The sequence below is a fragment of the Plecotus auritus genome (genome assembly GCF_963455305.1).
Source record: "Plecotus auritus genome assembly, chromosome: 5".
In the NCBI taxonomy this organism is placed as follows: Eukaryota; Metazoa; Chordata; class Mammalia; order Chiroptera; family Vespertilionidae; genus Plecotus; species Plecotus auritus.
The window spans coordinates 121,543,478-121,569,449 of NC_137776.1; the positions used below are offsets into that span (position 1 = coordinate 121,543,478).

A 25,972-nucleotide genomic window follows, 5' to 3' on the forward strand; every position below is an offset into this window, starting at 1 on the left:
CAATATTATTTTGTACTAGAGGCCCGATGCATGAAATTCATGCAAGAGTAGGACTTCCTTCCCCTGGCTGCCGGCACTGGCTTCCCTCTGGCACCTGGGACCCAGGCTTCCCTCCAGCACCTGGGACCCAGGCTTTTCTCCGGCCGCCAGCAGGTACCCGGAAACCAGGCTTCCCTTGCAGCCCTGGCTTTGTCCAGAAGGTCGTCTGGTCTAATTAGCATATTACGCTTTTATTATTATAGATTAGTTTCAGGTGTAAAGCATAGTTGTTACATAATCATATACTTTACCAAGTGCTCCTCCTGAGATTTTCAGTACCCAAATGGTACCATACAAAGTTATTATAATATTGACTACATTTCCTATGTGGTACTTTATTGATTTTTTACAGAGCAGAAGGGGGAGGGATAGGGACTTAGAAACATCGATGAGAGAGAAACATCTATCAGCTGCCTCCTGCACACCCCCTACTGGGGATGTGCTTGCAACCAAGGTACATGCCCTTGACCAGAATCGAACCTGGGACCCTTCAGTCTGCAGGCTGATGCTCTATCCACTGAGCCAAACAGGTTAGGGCCTATGTGGTACTTTACATCCCCATGACTATCTTGTAACTACCAATCTGTACTTCACCTTTTCACTGAGACCTCCAACCCCCCTCCTACCTGGCAACCATCAGTCTTTTTTCTGTATCTGAGTCTGTCTCTGTTTTGCTTGCTTGTTTATATTGTTCTTTAGAGTTTCAGTTTTGCAAGATGAAAACATTCTGGAGATTGGTTTCACAACTTAACACTATTGAACTGTATACTTAAATGGTTAAGATGATAAATTTTATATTACATGGTTTTTATAATTGAAAACTTTTTTTTTTTAAAGGAGAGACTTTGGGTTTCCATTTCTGCATATGAGGAGCTTGGAAGTCCCCACTCTGTTCTAACAACACATAAAAAGCTGAACTGATTGAAAAATCATCTTATTGGATCCCTAAAAAAGGGAAGGACATGGGGCAAACTGCTGCCACAATTTGGAGTCTGACAGACGAATATAGGCATTAGTGTTATTGTGCTCTGCTTTACTGCACTTCACAGATAATTTGTTTTCATCAATACTGCAGGACCCTCCACCAGGAAAAAGATTACGCCTCTCTAAAGGCTCAGATAATGGTTAGTATATTTTAGCAAAAAGTATTTTTGTTGAAACTCACACAAGAAGAAATAGATAATCTGAATAGGCCTATATCTATTTACAAATTGAACCAATAATTAATAACCTTCCAAAATAGAAGGCACCACATCCAGATGGGTTCACTGGTTGAATTCTACCAAACATTTAAGGAAGAAAATATACCAATCCTCTACAATCTCTTCTAGAATATAGAAGCTGAGGAAATACTTAACTCATTCTATGAGGAGAGCATTACCCTACTAGCAAAACCAAAGACTTAACAAGAAAACTACAAACCAATGCCTCTCATGAACACAGACAAAAAAAATCCTCAACAAAATATTAGCATATTAAATCCAACAATATATAGCAGAAAAGGCAACAGAATCAGACATTATACACCAGACAATGGAAACAGACAATAACGTGGTGAAGGCCTCGGAAGGGGGCGAGAGTGGGGTGGAGGAGGTCAATGGGGGAAACAAGGGAACATCTGTAATACTTTTAACAATAAAGATAAATTAAAAAATGAAACTCAACACACCTGCTACTTTTCTATTCTGTGTTACCAGCAATGGAAGCTTTCTTTCTAGCTCATCTTGAGATGTCTTACTAGGAGAGCAGGAAATATTATCAGGAGCTAACAATTGCTATTACAAGGAGAAGATTTTCTGACAAAAAGTAAATATATCCATGAACACATTCATTCATTCAACCAGTAACTGAGTATCTGTTAGGTACCAGGCTGTTTCATACATGAAGACGGAGTTGAACAAGACAGAATACATCACTCTGCTCACGGAGCTGACATGCCAGTGAGAGGACACACAGCCGTGGGAAAATCAGGTGTAGCAAAAACAAAACAGCAGTGACAGGAAGTCACAGAACTCTATACTGATCACACACATGTGGCAATTGTCCCTAGACAACACTGGCTGCAAATTGGACTCTTTGATTTCACAAAAAAGCAAACAAAAATTCAGCTGTATTTCTGGGTCCTTTTGGCTCATGATTCATAAAAATGGCCGATGAACTGGCAGATGGGGGGCGGGGGGAGAGGTGGGAGTAAATATCTGTGCATAGAATTACTTTTTTTTTCTCTCCTTTTAAGGACTTGCATAGAATTCTATATTAGGTATCATTAATTTGTAAGCAGATTTCTATTATTTTTTTTCTTAGATCAAGTGTTTTCAAAAATCACATAAAATCTTACTCCAGGCCCTTCTACAGACTTCATTATAAAATTTTTGCAGTTTCCAGGGGACCTAGGGAATCAGGGAAGACACTGAACCTGCCCTCCTATGCCAGGACCCAGTGTGAAATACGACCATTTTCCAGATGTTTTATTGCTGAGACAATGAGCTCTCTCTTGACAGGACAAGAGAACTTTTGCCAATAACTGCATTTTACTGTACACTTTTCATGTTGCTCCATGTTCTTTAGCATTGATCTGATATATAACCAAGTGTCGGAAACAAGGAGAACTTGTAAAATGGAGCACAGGGTTGAAAACCAAGAAAGTTCTATAACACAATAAATCTCCCACCACTAAAAGGCAGAGAATCAGTACCAAAGAGCATAAATAGATTCACACAAAACGTCCCACCATCCCTGCAGGGAACTAAGTCCGGCCCTACCTGGAATGAAAGGCATTATAGTAACTGTTAGGGATGAAGAAAATACAAGACAGCTCCATGCATGTGGAGGGATGTAAGGACAGAGAGTGGGTCCCCAGGCCTGGGGAGAATGAAGTCACATGGCTTCCTCCCCAGAGATCTTTAGCATTGGACACGAGAATCCAAATTTCAGCCCTGGGAATGGCTGGCTCCCTTATTATAATGTTTGCCTTTCAAGCAAGTGCCTAAGATAAAAGGAAATACTGAAGTGCTTTATAGACAACGGATTTGGGACTGAGGAGATCTAACAGTGCTTGTTAGAAGGATCCAAATGTTTTAAAATCCAGATACAAAGTTGCTTTAACTCTCTCATCCAGTTGAAGGCTTCAAAGAACCCTGATACAAACGGCATATCGGAACACAGTGCATTACAACGGGACCCATTACCACACCTACCCTGGCTACACGGATTTCAGATCTCGGTGCCACAGTGCACATGTGTAAGCCCTACACAGTGCACGTGTGTAAGCCCTTCGGTAAAAGTCTGGCAACACACAGGCTAACAGCCAGTGATACACACATTCCCATCACCAGCGCAGCACTGTGTAGTGTGGAGATGTCTTTATTTTCTCCATCTTCAGAGTTGTTTAGCAGCGACTTAGCTTAGGACGATCTATTCCCATATATGTGCTTAAAGCTGTAGATCAACAAAAATTTGAAAACTATTACTTGCCAAGTACTCCTCTCTAAGCATTTAGGATAAAACACAGATGCTCTTCCTGCTCTTGATGAAATTACAATTTAAGGCAAAAGACAGACTTTAAACAAAGAACCCAATAAAGAATTAAGCAAACCATCACGCATATATAAAGTAGTATGAAAACCACACAGAAAGACACCACGTAAGAAAGATAAACTGATCTGGGACCACCAGGGAATCCTCGCTCTTCCCTCACTGAGGAAAGGATGTTTAAACCGAGATGAAAATGGTGAGCAGAAATTTTCCAAAATCCTCAGAAAACAAGGTCAAGGCAATGACAGCAGGGTGCATTTGTGGGACCAGGAGGTGCTGAGCACCCTGTCAGAAACGCCTCTATGATTTGACAGTCATTGGAAACAGATCATGATTCTGACGTGTCAGTCAGATACCAGAGCTGGTAGGATGTTCTGTCTTAAGACCAAGCACCTCAGCCACATTCAGAGTTATCAGAAACAAACATCCCTGGGTCCCGTAGCCCCTGGAGGAGTGCCAAGCAGGTGGCTGCCCAGCAGAGACCAGGGCCTGCGAGAAAGGCAGCTGTGCCCAGTGGAGGCAGGGGCAGGATTCCATTTCGGGGGTCTCAGAAAGTGAGCCAATTTATGGAGACTAATGGGCGCCAGGTTTCTTACTGTCAGAGAAGAAACTAACCAATATAAAAAGAGGGAAAGGTAGAGTGAACCTGTGGTGTTGAACTGTGATTGGAGACATTACTGTAAATCTGTGGTTTTCAATATACATATAGCTAGATATAGGAATAAATAATGACATGAGAGAGAGGGCAGGGAGAAAGGAGGGGGGGAGGGAGAGACAGAGAAGGAATTTCCTAACTCTGTCCACTGAAAGGGCCTGGCAGCAGTGATTATCCCAGCAGCAATGGGATGATGTGTAGCCAGATCTTTGCTTCTAAATATCAGTCTGCACTAGGAAGAAGCTGAGCTATCTGGCTATTACAGGGCTGAGGATGCTACAACATGAGCCTTAAACATCTTGTCCACAAAGAAAGAAAGTATCTCAAAGAATGATAGGGTCATGTCAAAAGAACACAAGAGCCAACTTAAAGAGGCCCTTACTGATCTAAATCTGGAACAATGTGAGGATCAAAACAGTTGATAAATAATTAAATAAAATAGTAATTTAGAGACCACCAACTTACAGCATACACAACAAATAAACTCAAAGTGGATAAAGGACTTAAACATAAGATGGGAAACCATAAAAATATTAGAAGTATCCACAGGCAGCAAAAACTCAGACATATGCTGAAGCAATTTCTTCACTGATACCGCTCCTAGGGCAATGGAAACTAAAGAGAAAATAAACAAATGGAACTACATCAAAATAAAAAGCTTCTGCACAGCAAAGGAAACCATCAATAAAACAACAAGAAAGCCCACTGCATGGGAGAACATATTTGCCAATGTTATCACTGATAAAGGTTTAATCTCCAACATTTACAGGGAACTCAACTTAACAAAAGAAAGATAAACAACCCAATCAAAAAATGGGCAATGAACCTAAATAGATACTTTTCGAAAGAGGACATAAGGAAGGCCAAGAGACATATGAAAACCTGCTCAAAGTCATTAATCATCCGAGAGATGCAAATCAAAACGACAATGCAGTACCATCTGACACCTATCAGAATGGCTATCATCAACAAATCAACAAATGACAAGTGCTGGCGAGGATGTGGAGAAAAAGGAACCCTCGTGCACTGCTGGTGGGAATGCAGACTGGTGCAGCTACTGTGGAGAACAGTATGGAGTTTCCTCAAAAAACTAAAAATGGAACTCCCATTTGACTCAGTGATCCCACTCCTAGGAATATATCCCAAGAAACTAGAAACACCAATCAGAAAGGATATATGCACCCCTATGTTCATAGCAGCACAATTCACCATAGCTAAGATTTGGAAACAGCCTAAGTGCCCGTCAGCAGATGAGTGGATTAAAAAACTGTGGTACATCTACACAATGGAATACTATGCTGCTATAAAAAGAAGGAATTCTTACCATTTGCAACAGCATGAATGGAATTGGAGAGCATTACGATAAGCGGAATAAGCCAGTCAGAGAAAGATAAATATCACATGATCTCACTCATTTGTGGAATATAATGAACAACATAAACTGATGAAAAAAAAAACAGATCCAGAGACAGAGAAGCATCGATCAGACTGTCAAACCTCAGAGGGAAGGTAGGGGATGATGGGGGTAAGGGAAACAGATCAACCAAAGGACTTGTACGCATGCATATAAGCCTAACCAATGGACACAGACACCAGGGGGGTGAGGGCATGAGTGGAGGGCAATGGGGAAGATAAGGACACATATGTAATACCTTAATCAATAAAGAAACAAATAGGAATTTAGTAGTTTATACTAAGAAAGAAGGAAAGAAAGGGAGAAAGGAGCGAACAGCATTCCCTTACAGTATAATGCCTACTAAAAGGAAAAGGAATAACAGAATTAAGAATCACCTTTTGGTAAATACTATAGTAATAATTAATTCAGGTAAGAAAACATTAATAATATTAAAACCGATGGGTGAAAGAAGGATAACAAATGGGATATTCATAAAGTCTCAAATTTCTCCACACAAAATGCTGATTGATAAGGGAAAAAGAGAAACTTTACATTGGAGAAACCTGGAAGATATCACCTATGTGATCAAAGTTAACATCCCCAGAGGGAGCAGACACCATGTGGCCCCTGACGGGATGCGGGGAGAAGAGCAGAGCTTCAGGTCCCTGGTATTCCTGCCAAAGATGATTGACCTGACTCTGAGGAACAGCAGGCAAACCCAAATAGAAGAATGTTCTAGAAAATACCTCACTTTTAATTTAAAACATGTTCCAGTCATGAAAGACAAAGAAAAGTTGAGGGACTACTCCATGCTAAAGGAGAGGAAGAGATGATAAATAAGCACAGTGTGACATTCCACATTAAATTCTTTGTATGCGAAGGACATCATTTCGACTGCCAGCGAAACCTGACTATCAGGTGCAAGGAACAGAGGAGTTACCTGGCTATTTTCACTGTTTTGTAAGTTTGAAATTATTTCACAAGAAAAAGTGAAAGAAAAAAAGGTACATTAAAAAACTCTAAAATTTAAATAAAAAATAAACAACCTCTCAAGTAGTAAGTACATGCAGCAATGTTTATTCCTTCTGGCAATGAAATGCAAATTAAAGTCTTAAGGTATCATTTTATACCTGACTGGTTTTTACTGTAGTCATTTGTTTATCTATATGTTGGTTTGTTTTGTAGTATGAAAACTAGAAAGGGTTTATTATTTTCTTTGTTTTCTAAGCACTGTTACACAAAGCAATTTATAAACGTGTAATCCTTACAACGACTCTATAAACAAGATTCCATTATTTTCTCCATTTCCAGGAGCAACTGAGGCTTAAGAGACTTAAGCTGCTTGCCTGGAGTTACATAGCCAACAAGCAGCAGAAGTGGGTATGAACCCTGGCATGCTTTTAACTGCTATGATTCCCTGCTTTGCATCTTCAGACAGGACTGAAGTACTGAAAACTGTTACAACCCTTTTGAAAAGCAATATATGAGGCCATGTCGTCCCTATAGTCAACAAGTCCTCAGACTCTTGCCCACTAATGAATTACTGAGAATTTGTTCTAAGGAAGGTTACATGCAGAGGAAAGAAAACTACATGTATAAAGATGTTCTCCTTGGCTTGGCCCTGCCTGGGCAGCTCAGTTGGTTGGAGCATCGTCCCAATGCACCAAGCTTGCGGATTCAATCCCTGGACAGGGCACACGCAAGAATCTACCGATGAATGCATAAATATGTGGAACAACAAATAGATGTTTTTCTCTCTCACTCTAAAATAAATTAGAAAATTAAATTAAAGATGTTCTCCTTGACTTGGGGGGTGTACAATACAGTGTACAGATGATGTCTTGTAGAATTGTGCACCTGAAACCTGTATAATTTTGTTAACCAGTGTCACCCCAATCCTATATAATCCTGTATAATAAAGAGCTAATATGCTAATTAGACCAGACGGTGGAACGACCTTCCAGAAAGACCAGTGGGCTGGGCTGCGGGGCCGCGAGGCAGCTGGGCCGCGAGCGCTGAGGCAGCAGGGGCTGTGAGGGCCTACTCTTGCATGAATTTCATGCATTGGGCCTCTAGTAAATTCAATAAAAAGAAAAAAACCCCAAACAAACAAAAAAGAAACTCCTTAATTATTTTTGAATAAAATAAAAAAAGATGTTCTGTATAATAGAAAAATTTTAATGACTAATAGGGAAACTGTTAATTTTGATTAACTTGATGGAATAGTCTACAGTCATTTAAAATTGATAATTATAGAGACATGGAAGATAGGCAAATGTTTATAATGTAATATTAAGGTAAAAATATAAAGTATATCTATACTTGAAAATATGGAAAAATTGTGTGTGCATAAAAACAACAAATTAAAAGGTAAAGTTCAAAAGCGATAGTCACTGCTCAAGGGACATGGGACATGGAATAATTGGTGACTTTTTTTGATTGTACATATTTTCATGGTGTTTACAACAAAATTAGAAATTAAACATCCCCAAAAAATACCACTTAACAAATATCTAGAAAGTAATGCAAGGATTCTTTTTCTGCTTCCCTCCAAGCCTCCTTTTGGAGATCAGTGGTGATTATGTTTATGTACGTGGGAAGTTGTTAAATTTGTCAAAAGCAGAAAAAATACTATAAATTTTATGATTCAACCAAACACACCACCATCTAGAAGGACATACACTGGAATGTCTACTGTGGCCTCCTCTAGGGGTGAGATTGTAGGCAATTATTTTTTCTTCTTTATACCATTTTTAAACAGTGCTATACACATGTACCCATTTCTAATACTCTTTTAAAAATAATTGTATAGGTCAATTATTACTAAATTAAAGTATTTTAAAATAATAGTCTTGGCAACTGATTCCGTAATTTCATCAGAAAAATAGCACAGCTTTCTCATATCATTTATTCTACACTCAGAGTTCACTAATTCTGCTCCTTTGGCTAGACTTGTCAACAATTATATCTCATGTTAATAGTTCAAAAATGATTGAGAATATACCTATCTCTAGTTTATACATAAGCCCAATACTTATATGTACAGATCATTGAACAATGAATTCATATTAAAGAAGAAATGCCATTCACAATGACTTATTACAAGGATTTAAATATACTTTCCTCAAATAATACTTCTTACTGTGAATTTCAAAGTCAAATAGAAAAATATAAGCTTAGAAAATTAGTCATATTCCCCAGCAACAGAATAAGAAAAACAGTCTTAAATCGTTAGGTGCAAATACATAATGTTAGCACCAGAAATAATTATTTTATTAAGAACTCTTAATACATTTTAAATGTTTTATAAAACAAGTAAATGAAATCTTGAAATCTGAAAATGCAATGAGGTTGAAAAAATACAAAATATCAGAAGTCAGAAAAAAGAATAAATGAATTGAAAAGGAGCAAAATAAGAGTCAAAATTTAAAGTTCCTTAAGGGGAAAAAATGATTCCATGACAGGAAGACTTAAATTACAAACAAATTTTAAGCCTAGCATAGTCAAGAAATGTCCATAGGAATAGATAAGGACAAAGAACAAGGAATAATACATCTGCTAGAAGGAGGCCAGAGCTATTAGGGAAGAAAAGAGAATATTACAGGATATAGCAAAACAAAACAAAACCCAGTTATAATGAAAATTATTAACTGAAGTCCTTAATAACTAGAATGGATTTAATCTATTTGGTATGGTTTTAAAATGTAGGTCTACTATGGACATATAGGATTCTATGAACATCTTGTATGTTCTATCACATGGGTATTATAGTGAGAAGAGCCCTAAGCATCAGAAAGCAGATGAATAGATTCGCCCTCTCAAATTTGATTGCCTAAAATTGAGATCCTGATGCCCAATCTCCTGGCATGAGTGTGGCACAGGGATAACTCATCCCGTTGGTCTTCCTCGTGTGAGCTAGCAAATGGCACACAGAGGCAATGGAGCCAAGCTCTCTCCTTAAAGTTTGCCATCTTCCGCCTGTACCAAGCATGATTTTTATCTACGAGAGCCATTTCTTCCTCAAAAGACCTCACCAAAGTTGTCATCCTTCCCATCAGCAGCTCCACTGGGCTCTGGGGAATGACATCCAGACATTTCAACTCAAAAGCTGCTTCAGAAGGGTGTTATTAAAATTCAAATGAGCTGGGCATATTGAAGAAGAAACAGTCGTTTGCATGCACACCTCCACACTGGGCCACCCCTTCAGTCCCCGAGAGCCCGGTCTGGTTTTGTTTTTGTAAATGGGCTTCGGAGACTGAGGTCAGCCTCCCACGGCCCCCACTCCTCGGGGTCATCATTAGTAATGTGTGAGGCTGAATAGATTTCCCTCTGAATCTAGTCAGCAAACCTGACAGGAAGGCAGCCCTCTCCCACAACCTGAAAGCGCCAACAATCTGACTGGTAACAGGGCCTTTTTCATACTTGGTTTATCTGTTTCAAAACAGCGTTCAGGAAGGCCGCAATGACGTCGCCGAGGGCAGCCCCCTGGCTGCTCAGGTTTGGAGCAGAAGGCTCCCTGTTGTGCCACGACTGCGTCATCATAAACGTTACGTTCGGCTAAGAAGGTCCCACAGGCTGCGGAGAAAATTCTTTTCTGCCAAGTACTAAGGCTCTGGGAAGCCAAATGACATTTTATTCACTGGAAAAGAGCCTATCCTTCATTTGACCTTAAGGATTTTTTTTTCTCTCATGGAAATTATCTCACATTATCACCATTTAAAAATTTTACAAGCTATCAGGGAGCGACTAAACAAAAAATTGAGCAAAAATATATATCCCTGGAATTATCCTAGCCATGGAAATTTTAATGCTCCTTTAGTAAAAATATAATTTTTTACTTACGAAGACATCTTTATTGTCATAGGTACTTCAAATAGACTTGATGGATGGTGCTCTAAACAATGAACTTGGCATTGTGAGTAATATATGACATGCTTAGATATAGCTATATCATGTACGACAATGACATAACCATGTATCAGTTTCCACTGAGGACGTGTGAAAGCAAATCACGCTAACTCAGGACCCTAGGAGAACGGGCACAATTTCTAGAACTGCAGAAACTAAAGGAATTCATCTCCAAGCTCTGAAGGGAGTTTGTAATCTGGAAGCGCCAGGGATTTCTGTACCCAATGGGAAATCAGATGACGTGACCTTTACTGTCCCTTTCAATGGTTAAGATTTTATTCTTCCACATCTTCATTAATCAAACTCGCTTCCTTCAGATTTCTTCATGTTCATTTTCCCCCAAAATCGAGATGGCCCAGACCGACCTGCCCTGCCCGAGAAAGAATGGAACCAGCAAACACCAGTGGAAGGTAATTACGTGAAAGAAACTGGTTCCTGGGCTGTGACGTGTTCAGTTCGAATCCATTTTTTTCCCCGCAGCACCGAACAGTATGTGTACCATTAAAGAATTTTTATTTAATAACTTAGATGGCATTCTTCTGGCTCCAGTTAAAACAAAAGGCACTCAATCTCCGTGTTCAGATTGCCCGCGCTCTAATGTGGGCGACAGGAAGAAAGAATCCCAAAGGACAAATGTTTGCAGAGAAAAAGAACATAAGCTAAAAATAAAACCCAGAGCCAGTGATTCCAACAACACAGGGTGATCATACAAGGTTCAGGGGAAGACCCACTTCCCAATCAGGTCCTGAAACACAAACGGCACCCAGCCCTGTTCCCCTTTTTAGATGACACTCACTTGAAACTGACTAGAAAAGTAATGGGCGCTTGTTCCTTTGAAATCACCAGACGGAAGATGAAGTAAGGTCTTCACAGAGCACCCTTCCCTCACCCCACCAGGTCAGATACGGTGATGCCAGGAGACTCTGCACCGTGTGTGCTTTATGTGCCACTTAATGTAGTTGGGATCCTCGTCCTCACTATTGCAAAGATGCTCTAGTAGAAGAAAATCATCAGCCCTTCAGATTTGTGTTGTTTACTCATATGGAAGCATGTTCAGGGCACACTCCTTACTTAATATGCAGAAAGAAGGATAAAACTTGAGAAATGTGTTTACTTGCCTTTTTTTCCTCCGGTAATGCAGAAGCCAATGGCTGCTCTAATAAAACTGCTTTCAGGCAAATAGCTATAGTCAGTAGGAACTGTGGAGACAGAAAAATGATCAAATTAACCAATGAACTGGGCAGGGCTAATGAAGGAAAGATAATGCTGCCAAGTCAACCTAGAGACAAACCGGTGATGTTTACGCCATTAATCTCAGCACAATACTCTGTGGCTGCACCTAATTCTATTAAAGTGGCCGGCCTTGAAGTCATCACTTAGGCGAGGCAAGCTATCTAAAATGGTAGTAAACCTAGTAGAGGTTGGAAACCACAGAGGAGGAATATTTTACTGAAGTGGTTAAAAAAAAAAATCCTTGCCACATTGTCCCATCAATGAGCCCCAAGCCTGTGACCTCCTTTGTGTCAGGAAGGTGTCTGCCGGGCTTGCAGGCTGAGACCACCATTCTGGGAGCCACTTCAGGACATCCTGAATCGGATATAGGAGCCATGAGATGTAACAACCAGTATCAGTACCAACCTATCTCTTACTTTATGAGGCAGGGACTAAGGGACCAACATGGACAAATAACCAGGTGCTGCTGACCTGGAACAGCGAAGCAGTGACATTTATGCCCGCTGAGTCCTGGGAGTTTCCAGGATTCTTTTCCTCCCAGAAAATTCCATCAGAAACAAGTAGCTGTACTTTTCCAGACATACAATCATTTGGTTCCAAAGAACCTGGGTGTAGAATGATTCACTGTGACCTGACCTGAGTTTATGTGGGCCAGACCATATAGCCCATAACGTTTAAAAACCTATATAGCCCTGGCTGGAGTGGCTCAGTTGGTTGGGCATCAACCCATGCACCAAGGGATTGCTGGTTCGATTCCCTGTTCAAGGCACATGCCCAGGTTGCAGGCTTGATCCCTGGTGGGGGTGTGTAGGAGGTGGGGGACGTGCAGAAGATAGCCAATCCATGTTGTGCTGTCACATCGATGTTTCTCTCCCTTCTTCTCTAAAAATCAATAAACTATTCTTAACAACAACAACAAAAAACCTATGTAAAAAAGCAAACATGCTATTGTACCAGGACCCTGTGAGAGCACTGCCCTTCAAAACTAGCATTACCAAGGGTTTCCTCCAATGACTAAGTTTTCTTTCTTTTCTCCATTTTAATATGCCAGCTGCCAGCTGTCTGAAGTTCATTATGTTGGAAATGCTGTGGAATAATGTCCTATTTCTGTAGCTCAGGAGTGATTGAAAGTGAGGGAGACAGTAATTACAGGGGCCCATGTTCACAGTAATGCTCTCCACACACTACCTGTCAGGGGATATGTGGAACTAGGTTTTAATGAGGAATCTTTGGTACCTAAACCCCTCTGGCCTGGGTCCAAGAGAGTCAGTGGGTCAAAATTCTATCAAGAGTGAGGAGCAGATACAGGTTCCAGTACATTATAGTGATGCCTCCCAGAAAATCTTCGCGTATGAGCATAAATTAAGCATGTGGGAATTGCAAATATTCCTTATTGCTTGTTATCAAAAAGCTGGAAATAGAAAAAGCCTTGTTATACTAAGACCTAGAATTTCAGTTCCAGTCAATGAGATGCACGACTTTAAATGCACTTACCCCATTATTTTCTCAAAAGCAGGGGCCAGAAGAACTCCAGCTATATGTGAACAGATTTTTATTTTTTTTAATTTAAAAAAGATTTTTATTGATTTCAGAGATGAAGGGAGATTATATATATATATATATATATATATATATATATATATATATATACACACACACACATACACACACAGAAACATCAATGATGAGAGAGAATCACTGATCGGCTGTCTCCTGCATGCCCCCTACTGGGGATGGAGCCTGCAACCCAGGCATGTGCCCTGACTGGGAATTGAACTGTGACCTCCTGGTTCATAGGTCAATACTCAACCACTGAGCCATGCTGGCTGTGAGAGGAAGAGACTTTTAATGAATATGAGTAGTATACAAACTATGATTATGACATCTGGTAAAAGAAAAATAACTTTGTTCCAAGCTTCAGAGACCTGTTTTTTTTTTTGTTTTTTTTTTTTTTCTGGATTTGTCACTGAACCAGCTCTGTACATAAGTTATATAATATTTCCGAGCCTCAGGTTCTTCATCTGTAAAATACGGGGTTAGACTCAATGTCTGAACTGTTCTCCCAGGGAGGCAGGAAGGAAGAGGGAAAAGAACATGGGCTTTGGAGGCCGACAGATCTGAGTTCAAACTGGTGTCCACCATTAACTGCCTTGTGACCCTGGGAAGGTCAGGAAGCCTTTCCACAGCCCATTTCCTGATGTCAAACAGGGTGGTAATACCCTTAGGGTTGTTGTGGAGACTAATGCTCTTAACAGAGTACACAGCCCGAGCCAGCACCCTCCTTCCAGCTCCAGGGTCCTATGGCTCTACTCTTACCGGAGGTTCTACTTTGATTTGAGGACAGAGTAGATAGATGAAGATGTCCTAGAAGCCAGATTGCATTGGACTGAAGACCAATGACCCCGGACACACTGATGACCTGTGGATGAAAATGTGACAATTCAGTGATGGGAAATGATCCAAACTCAATTCAATAAAAGGCCACTCACAGGAAGTCACGAATCTTTTATGCGGTGGTGGCTTGTCTGGTAACGAGAAGCTCTATGACAAGGTGTAATATCACCTGTCTAGTCTACTAAATCTGAGATGATTTAGTAGGTGGTCAACACAGGTGATCAACAAGTGTTGCTGAATGGATGAATGAGTGAATGAATGAATGAGTGAATCAACTGATGATAGAAGAGCATAGCAGTGTTTGTCTCAGGTATCCCTGAGTCAGATAGGTCTCAAAACATTATCAAAAACTGGGAAAAGAAAATCCAAAAGGTAAAAAGAGGTGATAATTTGTTTTAAATACCTCTAAAAATGGAAGGAGATATTATTATTATTATTTTTTAATATATTTTATTGATTTTTTACAGAGAGGGAGGGAGAGGGATAGAGAGCCAGAAACATTGATGAGAAAGAAACATCTATCAGCTGCCTCTTGCACAACCCCTACCAGGGATGTGCCCGCAACCAAGGTACATTTCCTTGACCAGAATCGAACCTGGGACTCTTGAGTCCGCAGGCCGACACTCTATCCACTGAGCCAAACGGGCCAGGGCTGGAAGGAGATATTATTTTGTTCTCTTCTTTAAATAATTTTCTATTAATACTTGATCATTCATAATAAGCATTTTTAAAATAGTTTAAATTATAGATTTTTCTCCCAAGTTATAGCAACTTAAGTTTAAGTATTTTTTTTAGAATGTTTATATTCATACAGGAAAAAGACAGTTTCTTCTGTTCAGAAATTGATGTTTGCTTTTGAAATGTGAATTACTAAAAGTTCTTCAGGTGTTATAATCACCAACATTTTACGAGAAGAAAAGTACGCTAAGTGACAAGACTAGGACATAAGGTCTATGTGCAGTGAGAACACCGAGTAGGTGAGAATGCCTGAAAAGCAACGTGACAGACACCAGGGGCAGTCCTTCAGGCTGGGAGGACCACCCGTGATATTTGTTCAGCTTCTTCCATGCTGTCTGTACCTCCAACTTCTATGCAGTAAACATAACCATTAAAAAATAAAAATATTAAGTTATAAAATCATTTCTCAGCACATAACTATGTTCATTCTTCAGCCAGGGCTAATGCTGACAGTGATTTATCCACACCCTTGTCTCAGTGACGTGGGAACTGGTGCCGCTCGACTCGCTACTCAGACATCTGCCTGCCCTCTGACCACCGTCCCTTTTCTCCTTGCAAGGTCAGGTTTTGATTCTTATGGGAAACTAATGCCAACTTAACTCAAAATGCCAACTTTCTTTTTTTCCAGGGGAGTTTTTCCCCCCACCCCAGCAAATACAGGGCCACAAACCATTTTTCAAATGCCCTTAAACTCACCATCAGTAACAGAGATTTCCTCATTTTCTAAGTAAAACAGTTTGTATCATGAAAGAGAAAAAAAGACAAAAAGAGGGACATCTGTTTTCCCACTGAAGGGCTTTAACTCCCTCTTCTCACCTGTGTTAAGGCTCTAATGACTTCATTAAGTCTGGCTTGAAACTGAGAGGTCTGGATGGCTTCTGACTTCAGCTGAAAGAAAAAAAAAATTCACTCCAACATCCCCGAAAAAGTATATAATGACATTCCTAGTGGATGAGCTACCATCTTCCACACTATGCAGTCATTTATCATTATGTCCTTGTCTTTCAAAAACGGACTCCATAGTGGGCTTCTGGAGAGCAGGGCCCAGGCTTTATTTATCACTGATTTCCCAGCACCAGTTCAGCGTGGCACGCAGCAGTCACCTAATGATCCTGAACTGTATAAACAAAGGAGGTCCTTAGAATTACTTACAAACTTATGCATATATGTGTCCACTATGGAAAACATTTTATTATTTTTAAAAATATATTTTTATTGATTTCAGAGAGGAAGGGACAGGGAGAGGGACAGAAACATCAATGATGAGAGAGAATCATTGAACAGCTGCCTCCTGCACGCCCCACACCAGGGATCGAGCCCACAACCAGGGCATGTGCCCTGACTGGGAACTGAACTGTGACCTTCTGGTCAATGCTCAACCACTGAGCCATGCCGGCAGGGCTGGAAAACATTTTAAAGTGAGAAAAAAAGTACTTAGATATTAACTTAAACATTACAGATGTACAATGAAGTTTCTTATAAGTGATTTCTGTAATTTCTTATGATTCATTAACTTTTCTCAGGCAGGGAACTCTGTAGCAAGTACATTAAGTTGACTAGGTTTAATAACTACAAATCAAATAAAATAAGGGGAAAAAAAAATCTCTATACAAAGAATTCTCAGCAAAGAACAATTTTCTGCCCTGGTCAGTGCGGCTAAGTTAGTTGAGTAGCCTCCCATGCACCAAGAGGTCACCAATTTAGTTCCCGGTTGGGGCACATGCCTGGGTTTTGAGCTCGATCCACAGTAGGGAGGTGCAGGGGGCAGCCAACTGATGTTTCTCTCTCTCTCCCTCTCCCTTCCTCTCTCTCTCAAATTAATAAAAAACCTTTTTTTTTTTAAAAGAACAATTTTCTATGCATTAAAGTCACTGCAAAGCCCTGTGTAACCATTACGATGAGCATATATTCTTCTGTCCTTAGCATACTGAGATGCTAGGTATTCTGCTCGTGCTGTGGCTAGGTACACATTCAGATTTCTTTCTTTCTTTTTACCTGCATTACATCCCCTTCCGAGCCTACCAAGGCCACCATGCCATGGAGAGCTGCCAAGCAAAGCATTGTGGGAGAGCCCTGAAAACAAAGAATATGTCAAGAGAGAAATAGTCCTTGGGCTTGAATTCTAGAAAACTTATTATATCATAGAGAAATTAATGGTCAAAATGGTACTAAATGGGTAGGGTCAACATAACCTGTATCACTGAACCAAAAATGGCCTCAGACTTGAATAAAGCTACAGGCTGAAGTTGTTAGATCATAAGTGGCTTCTTGTTGTTCTTTATTTTTCAAAACCACAATGTTGTTTAAAATTAAAACACTGGCCAAATAACAAGTTTTTTAAAAAAACTATCATAGTATGTATCATGTATTAGGGCTGAAAAGCACACGTTTCTCTTTCATTTGAAATCGCCCATTCGTTTATTGTTAAGCTATATGCCTGAGCAGTTATCTATAAATGGTCCAATTAAGTAGCCTTTTTCCTTTATACAAAACTAAGATACCATGCAGGTGGCGACCTCTACCTCTGCTAGGACAGTCCTGATCCAGGCAGGGAGCAGCTTGCTGCCCAGGTCTTCGGCTTTTCCATGTCCACACACAGACAAACCATGAACTATGTTGCCCAACGCCAAGGCAAAACCTGAAGTCTGTTACAAACAAACAGAAACAGGGGTAAGGAAAGGGGAGAATGGCCTGGTCAGCAATGTTTACACAGCGCAGCATAAGCACTTCCAGGGGCTCCCTCTCCTCCCGACAAGTTCTTTAGGCATCTGAAAATCAAAGAGCGGCAGATTTTAAAAATCTAGACTTTACTGGGGGGGGGGGGGGGGGGCGCAGTGTGTGGGGGGGTTAAGGACACATATGTAATACCTTAATCAATAAAGAAAAAAAAAAAGAAAAAATTACAATTTTGTCAATCAGACCTCAATAAGGCTAGACTATCTCAAGTAAATAAATAATAGAGAGATAAGCCTCAAAAACAAACAAAACCCTAGACTTTGGTTTGTAACTGAAGCTACAGTCTCATTGCAAGGGAGTCAGCTGCAGTGAGTGGTTTATTCGAGGGAAATAACACCGCACTATTGAGCAACTTGGCTCAAATGATCCACATTTCAGAAGAGGTTCGAGCGAAAATACCCAAGTAGATCGCGCAAGCTGTCAACTCCCAAACAAGAAGAGAAAATGTCTCAGAATGAGCACTGCGTATGTCAACTTCTACATTTTGATGTTGCAAACCCTACTGAACATGAGCAGGCAAATAATCATAAAGTAGTAACAATACCAAACAATATACATTTAAAACCAGTGAATCCTGAAATAACCCACTATGACCAATATTGAGACCTTAGAGAAACCTTAAAAAAAAATAAACAAAAAAACCCACAAAACACTACCACCAGCAATAAGAAAATTCTAGAGCGTGTGTAATCAGACAGAGCTTTTTTCCCCCTTCAATTTTTAAAGTTGTGGTAAAATACATATAACATAAAATTTACCACCTTAATCATTTTTAACTATGCAATTCAGTGGTATTAAGTACACTCACATTATTGTGTAACCAATCACTACCATCCATCTCCAGAACTCTTTTTATTTTGCAAAACTGAAACTCTATACCCATTAAACAAGAACTCCCCATCCCCTCCCCCCTCCCCCTGGCGACCACCATTCTATTTTCTATCTCTATGAATGTGACGACTCTAGGTGCCTCATATAACTAGAATCATACAGTATGCGTCTTTTTGTGATTGCCTATTTCGCTAAGCATGATGTCCTCAAGATTCATCCCTGTTGTAGCATAGGATTTCCTTCCTTTTTAAGGCTGAATATTTTAGAGGGAACACTTAACGGTATTTAATTTAATTTAATTTACAGGCATTTAATTTTTCCTATACCTATTTAGTCTATATTATTTGCCTTGTATTTGCTAAGGTTTGACCTTATCAGAGCCCTCTATGTATTCATTTTGAAAAGGCTATGTGCTCTCTTTCAACCAAAAAAACAAAACAAAACAAAACAAAACAAAAACACACAAAACAAGTCTACAGGAGGACATAAGGAATGAGAGAAAAGACCCCTCTGTTGGCTATAGCTATGAGATAAGAGGATAATTAGAAGCTCCTCAGCTCTGGGCATGAAAAATATCCCATATACCCTAATCAGAGCAAGTCAACATCAGGGCTGAGCAGCAGCCTGAGACCCACAGAGGGGAGGAATCAGGGCATGCCTTCCAACCTGCTGGTTGCTCTCTACTAACAGGCGGAGCTTGTTCATAGTGTCCTCGGCCTCCGCAGCCTCAATGATGCCGGCACTGAACGCCGCTGTGCACACACAGCTGAGGGTGTAGGCCAAGACCTGGAAGAAAAGACAGCAGGACAATGTTTCTTCACGAGGAAAAAGGAAAGAACAAGGTTTAGTTGACACAAATATTGGGTCAAACGTCTTCCCAGTAAGGACTGGATTTAAGCACGCCTCCCACAGACAGGCACTGTTTCTCTGCCTCACCTGTATTTCCTAACAATGTTGTGAGATGAGCGTCATTATTCCTACTCTATAGATAAGGACGCTGAGGCTCAACTACACAGAGCTAGCAAATGACAGGAGCGAGATTCAAAACCAAAAAGCTCCCTCACCAATTCAGGACACACCATCTATAAGCGGTAGAAGCCGATTTTCATTACAGTGGAAATTACCGATTGCCACAGGTCTGATCCAAGGCCAAGCAGCAGAGGGATAGAGACGAGGCTATGTTAAGATTCCCCAGTAGCAGCAATGGAGCAGAATGGACCACGACTGAGGGTTTTAGAGTCAGATAAATTGTGTAAAATAGAGATAATACCCCCTACTTCCTAGCACTGTAGGATAATTTAATAAGTAAATGAATACATGAATGAATAAATGAATACAAATAAAAATGCTGGGAGTAGAGACGTAATACTCAGGTGTATATCCCAAATTGATCATTTATTGGCTAAGCAATGTCAGGCAAATCAAACAACCTTTTTGAGCCTCAATTTTTGCAAATCATAGTTAATCACCCCCTCCTCGTTATCTTGCATTTTCATGATGAAACCCTCTCTTACAAAGATACTCAAGCCCAAGTGGAAATGTGCATCTCCTAACACTGGTTTATTTGGCTGGAAAAGAATAAGTGGTTTCTAAGGTACAAACTGGATAATAAAACATGAGAGGGGAGAAAAAAACAAAATGCGTTGTCCAAGTCCTCATATATTAAAACATCAAGCAGTCAAATGTCTCAATTAGGAAAATCTTGCTTTCCTTTATTAGCCAAAGTGCTCTTGGGTGGCAAAATTTTATTTTCTCCTTTTGCTTAAAAAAATATGTCCTTTTGAATCATGCTCAGCAATGTGGGCCCTAGCTCAATGGATAGAGCATTAGCCTGTGGACTGAGGGGTCCCAGGTTTGATTCCGGTCAAGGGCACATGCCTGGGTAGCGGGCTTGATCTCCAGTAGGGGGCGTGCAGGAGGCAGTCAATCAATGATTCTCTCTCATCATTGATGTTTCTATCTCTCTCTCCCTCTCCCTTCCTCTCTAAAATCAATAAAATATATTTAAAAAATAAAAATGGCAATGTGGGGGCATGTCTGAGAACAAAACTTCAGCCCTCTGTGCTGCCCAGAAATTCACTGACTCACTCAACCGGCCCCCCAACATGCCCGAAAGGAGGCGGCGCGCAGGAACACAGCGGCCTTTACGCTCCTCAACAGCTCGCTGCCGGGGACACGGCCTGCTCCAATCGGGGGAGTCTAGCCAGGCCAAGAGGTCATCTCCCGCTCCTTCTGGCAAGGAGCACTGGGTCCAGCCTCACCTGCGCGGGACAGACACCCATCCCACGGCCGACACTCAGGCGGTGTCACATGAACTGCAAGTCTGCATGTATTTGCGCCACAACAGAAAAAGCTCTTCATTTAATGTGGTGAAGGGAATCTCTTCAGTGATTTTCATGCTGGCTGACATTTAAAAAAGCAAATGCCTTTTCGATCTGCAGTTTCTTAAGCTATTTCCTGGCCATTTTTTTTTTTTTAAGTTACATCAGCTTGGGCCTAATTCTCACATTCTCCATTTAACCTCCCTCCAGAAACCGCAGTGCTTCTTAGAAAGCGCCTGTTAGTGATGCTGACGTGGGAGTCTGTATTCACTCCAGGCTCTTATCTTACATGCCACATTGAAGTCCAAGTTGATTTAAACAGCTTCACAATTTGAAACCCTTACGATCTATTAAAGGTGGCTTGCCACTCAGATGTTCTCCTTATCCCAGCTGAGGTTGAGGAAGAAATTTAATTCCAGGGTCACCAAAATGTGAAAAGTAGAAAATCAGCAGCAACAAGAAAGCAAAAGCCGGGAAAGGTAAGGAACCTGGAACCTCGCCTCCTACCTCCTGGAAGGTCCTGCTCTGGCTCCCACTGTCATCGAGGTACAAGGACAGCTTCCGCAGCGACGCAGCCACGTGGACGCGCGACTCCGTTTGGCTGCTGTGGCTCATGAGGGACAGAACCAGTCCAACTCCCAGGATACAGCCCGTGCTTGGATGCCAAAAAGACGAGGTGTTAAAAATCACAGAAATCCGCTCTTCACCTTTCCTAGGAGTTTACAGGGCCCCACAGGCTGGGGTGAGAGGGCTGGATTCGAATTCCGCTGCCTGCTCTGTAAGCGTGTCCCACAAAACACCACAAGCACACACCCTCGCTCCTCAAAAGGCAACCTTTACCACAAAACAGGTGTTCGTGGCCCATGCTAGTGCTGTGTACACACTGGAGAAAAACAGACAAGTGAAATCATGAAACGGTTGGACTTAAATTCCATGGTGAGGGGAGGAGGAGGCATAAACAGCAGTCAAGCCAGTGCTATCGCTGCACCTAGAGAAGAGCTGTGGTACCCCCACCCCCACCCCCACCCCCATCCCCATGTTGCGTGCACTATGATGAACTGCATAGGAGAGAAAAGACTACATTTAAGGATTTGAGCCGAGGAGGTCTGACTAATAGCAGGACGGATCAATGCCAGGCATGGTTACCGGGTCCTGCTACGTGCTTCGTGTTTCCTAGTCAACTTCAGCAAGTGGAATTTCTTTCTTAGAGAAACTGTATTCGCCTGCGCACAATGACCTAATCCTCTCCTCCCCTCTGATCTCTCGGAGGACCACTGGGTCAGGGGAGAAAATGGACAGATGACAGGCTTGTCAAAAGTTACCCCGAGTGACAATTCAATCGGGACCCTGGGCTTTTTGTGCCCGAGTTCTCCTGAAAGAATACATACCCATTTAAGGAAACAAATTCTTTTCCCAGAACGTCTCACTAGTATGATAAGATAATGCAGCTTTGAGGTCATTTCTTACTTTGTAAGAAAAGGTTTTGTCTTCATTGCTGTTTTTCAAATTGAGGGGAGGCTGAGTGTGCCAGCAACCGCCCTGGCTCGGGTCTGGCTCGCCTCTCCCCAGGGCAGCTGCTGCGAAGGCAGGCTCCAGGGCACTTCTCCAACCATCCATTTCCTATGTCATTTTGCTCCTACATGGTGTCTATCTCCTTGGCTGGCCTCAAGGACCTTCACGTCGTTTCATGAACATGTTCGTTATGTCCCCCAACACCTCTGTGCGAACGGAGCAGCCACATCGGAAAGAGACGCCCACAGGCTGGGGATGCTACAAGGTCTGCTCAAGGTCACGCAGAGTGTTTCAAGCAGAGCGCAGCCAGAAGGTGCTTTTGTTGTTGTTGTGTTTTGTTTTGTTTTTTAATTCCCAGACTTCTGTTCCATCCGCCAAACCCCAGCCCCTCTCGGTGCCCTGCACGATGCCATGAAGGCAACATCGCTCAAGTGGGTGTTTCTAGGTTCCATTGCCTAACAGCCTGGCATTAGAAAATCCTCTGTGAAGAAGCGACTGCAGGGTGACCCATCATGAGTCAGGCAGAGATGCCGGTGCAGCTAACATGAAGTTAACAAGCTCAACCAGCATCAAGCACTTCCAAGCAGCCACCTCGGCATGGAGCCTGAACCGCCTGCTGTCGGGACAAAGCACGTTTCTGAAGGAGAGGCTGCTCCCTTTAGTACGGATTCAAGTCTTTCTCCTCATTTAGAATCTAAGGGAAGTTTTTCTGGCTATCCTTTTTATAAAAAAATATTTTTATTGATTTCAGAGAGGAAGGGAGAGGGAGAGAGAGATAGAAACACCAATGGTGAGAATCCCTGATCAGCTGCTTCCTGCACGCCCCACACTGTGTATTGAGCCTGCAACCTGGGCATGTGCCCTGACCGGGGATCGAACCGTGACCTTCTGGGTTCAGAGGTCGACGCTCAGCCACTAGAGCCACGCCAGCTGGGCCTGGCTATCTTTCTATACTGGTGCATATACAATTTGGATAGAATTATACCAAAGATAAAGCTAGACAAAATGTGATTAACATTTAAGAAATTCTGACTTTTGTTCCCTCTTTGACTATGTAATTGCTACTTCTGCTTAAGATTTCAAATGTGACTTCCTCAGGGACACCTTCGCTGACCCAGCAGGGAACCTCTTTACTATTCTCCCATTGCACCCTGTACTAATTTACTTCAGACAATTTTAATTATAAATCCTCATCAGAATGAGGATTATTTGGGGGATTAATTACCATCCACCTCATTCGCCGGCCTGCATGCTCCATGCCATGCGGGTGGGCGCCTTTTCTGTTTCTTCCTCACCACAATGTCTGTGCACCCAGCACACTGCTGGGTGGGGACAGGCATCCAACTCAGACCCATTGAACACTAGGAACTGAGCAAATGCAGAGTTTCAAGGGCGTCTGAAGTGGAGGAGAGCTACTGAAAGGAAAACAACAACAAAAGAAAACCAAGACTTGGTTCCTTTGTTTAGTTGGAGGCAAAATTTATGAGTTGTAAAATTCACGGAGTATGTCATCCAAGGTTCTATCAGGAAAACGTGATTTCTATTTCCTGCCAGACTAATTTAAGAAAAAGGGGTATCAGGTTCATGTGGAAAAAGGATTCTTCCCAAAGCTCACTTGAGTACTGGGGTTCATCTTTTTCAATAAATAGGTAGTTACCTAAATCTTGTTTTTGGGACTATTTTGGGTGCAGGAAAACCCTTCTCCCCTGGACTGAGGCTCCTCCTTTACCATCCCCAGTTATATGGATACAAAGGCTCAGAAAAAAGAGACCCCACTTTTAGTTCACATTTACCCAAATATTATCACAGCATAATTAGTCTTAGGCAAGGTTCCCATTCATGACGATTCTATTCATTGCTCCAGTGGTAATTATTTAACTGTGGTGACACATGAATCTATAACCTACCTATGTATACATGTGCCAGTGTAAATATGTTAGAGTGTGTGCACCCACTGACCTGCTAAATTGTTTCCTTCTGCTTCTTATTTTTCCAGCATGCGCCAGGAAGATAGTTCTAAACCTTTATTCCTAATGTTTCCTTCTCATTTCCAAATCTTCTATATTTTAATGTGTTTGTTTTTTGTCCTCAGTCTGAAAGAATCACCAACTGCTTAGTTCAGCATTTCTACACTTGACCTCATCCTAGCTTCCCTTTGAGAAGTCTGCCAGCTCTAAACCGAGAACAATGGGCAGAGGTAGCTTTCCCTCTTTCTGTTCATTGAAAACAGAAAGGAATTCAGTGTTGGTACCTCAGACAGATGCCCTGGCCGGTGTTGCTCAGTGGTTAAGTGTTGGCCTGCCCACCGAAGGGTCCTGGGGTTCAATTCCTGGTTGAGGGCACTTACTCGATGTGTAGCTCTCACAGCGGCGTTTCTCTCTCCCCCTCTCTCCCCCTCCCTCCCCCTCCCTCTCTTCTACTTTCTGGAATAAAATATCCTCAGGCAAGGATTAACAAACAACAAAACAACAACAAAAAACCTCCCAAATCAGTCAGATGAAATAAAAACAAGCTATATCAGGTATAAAATGGAGGTTTTGGAATTGCTAACATGAATCTTGTATGAGAATACTAACAGCCCTGGCCAGGTGATTGGCTGTTTGGAGAGTTGTCCCAACACCAAAAGGCTGTGGGTTTGATTTCCGGTCAGGGCACATACATAGGCTGCAGGTTCGATCCTGGTCATGGCCATGGCATGTATGGGTGGCAACCGATCGATGTTTCTCTCTCACATTGATATTTATCTCTCTCTCCTTTCCTCTCTCTCTAAAAATCAATGAAAACACATCCTTGGGTGAGGGTTAAAATAAGAAAAGAATACCAACAAATGATAAAGAGAGTTTGAGTTTTAAAATTGCATGCCCTATTATGACATTACTTATTTGAATGTCTTATCCAAGTATATTAAAATGCCACTACCAAAAAGAAATTTTGTGACTTAAAAGCTATGCAATTCTCATATGTGTGTTGCCACATCAACTGAGATATAAGGCTGTGTAATTTCTAAAATTACCCATTGATGAATCTTCAATTCCTCAGTTTGCTGTAGGCTGTCCTGCAGATTAAGTACTAGGCCATCTAATAATTAGCCCTAATAACAGTTAACATTCGTATAGCAATTGCCCTTTACAAAGTGCTATACAAATATTATTATATTTGTGAAAGCTCAATAGTAATTACCCAACGCTTAGGTGGAAGGCATGACCAGGGCTGTGAGGACTGCAATGGCACGATGATTACCACTAGATGGCAGCAAAATGTAAGTGATGGGACCACAAACACAGACCAGGGCAGGTGCTAGGTTCTCAGCAGGGACATGTCCATTAAATCCAGGAAGCGTGGTGAATTTGCTCTGGGTGAATTCTGTCACTTGAGGTAGCACGCTCCTGGATCCATTAACTACCTCCTGGTAAAGCTCCCACCATTTCACTGGAGGGAGGACTGCCCTAGACGTCTGCAATCTCATTCGACAGAGGGATACTTTATGCCAGGAGCCAGGCATTCAGGCCTGAGACTAGTTAGACACTTTTTTTTTTTTTTAAATGGCAAGCAAGATCCGCATGTCAGAGAAAAAGAATAAACATTGTACATTAAGGTCAAACTACTTCCTTTTTTTTCCTGATTTTAAAAAATATTTTATTTCCCCATCCCCTTTGGCAACCATCAGCTAGCTCT

The 25,972-nt window shown here is 41.4% G+C and overlaps 1 protein-coding gene across 5 annotated transcripts in view; it reads right to left on the reverse strand.

The window, feature by feature from the left end:
• The window catches only part of FOCAD (focadhesin), a 310,432-nt gene that overhangs the window by 32,858 nt on the left and 251,602 nt on the right, over positions 1 to 25,972 (reverse strand). For 3 of the 5 annotated variants that reach the window (XR_013960581.1, XM_080667664.1, XM_080667665.1), the window contains exons 29-35: positions 21,293 to 21,440; positions 19,131 to 19,250; positions 17,420 to 17,542; positions 16,893 to 16,970; positions 15,714 to 15,785; positions 14,082 to 14,184; positions 11,651 to 11,731 (exon numbers count right to left, since the gene is read on the reverse strand). Coding sequence is in view for 2 of the 5 variants with exons in the window: in XM_080667664.1 (XP_080523790.1) it covers positions 11,651 to 11,731; positions 14,082 to 14,184; positions 15,714 to 15,785; positions 16,893 to 16,970; positions 17,420 to 17,542; positions 19,131 to 19,250; positions 21,293 to 21,440 (725 nt within the window). In the remaining 3 variants the exon portion in view is untranslated. The remainder of the gene's footprint in view (positions 1 to 11,650; positions 11,732 to 14,081; positions 14,185 to 15,713; positions 15,786 to 16,892; positions 16,971 to 17,419; positions 17,543 to 19,130; positions 19,251 to 21,292; positions 21,441 to 25,972) is intronic. The other 2 variants (XR_013960579.1, XR_013960580.1) reach the window with 2 other exon arrangements.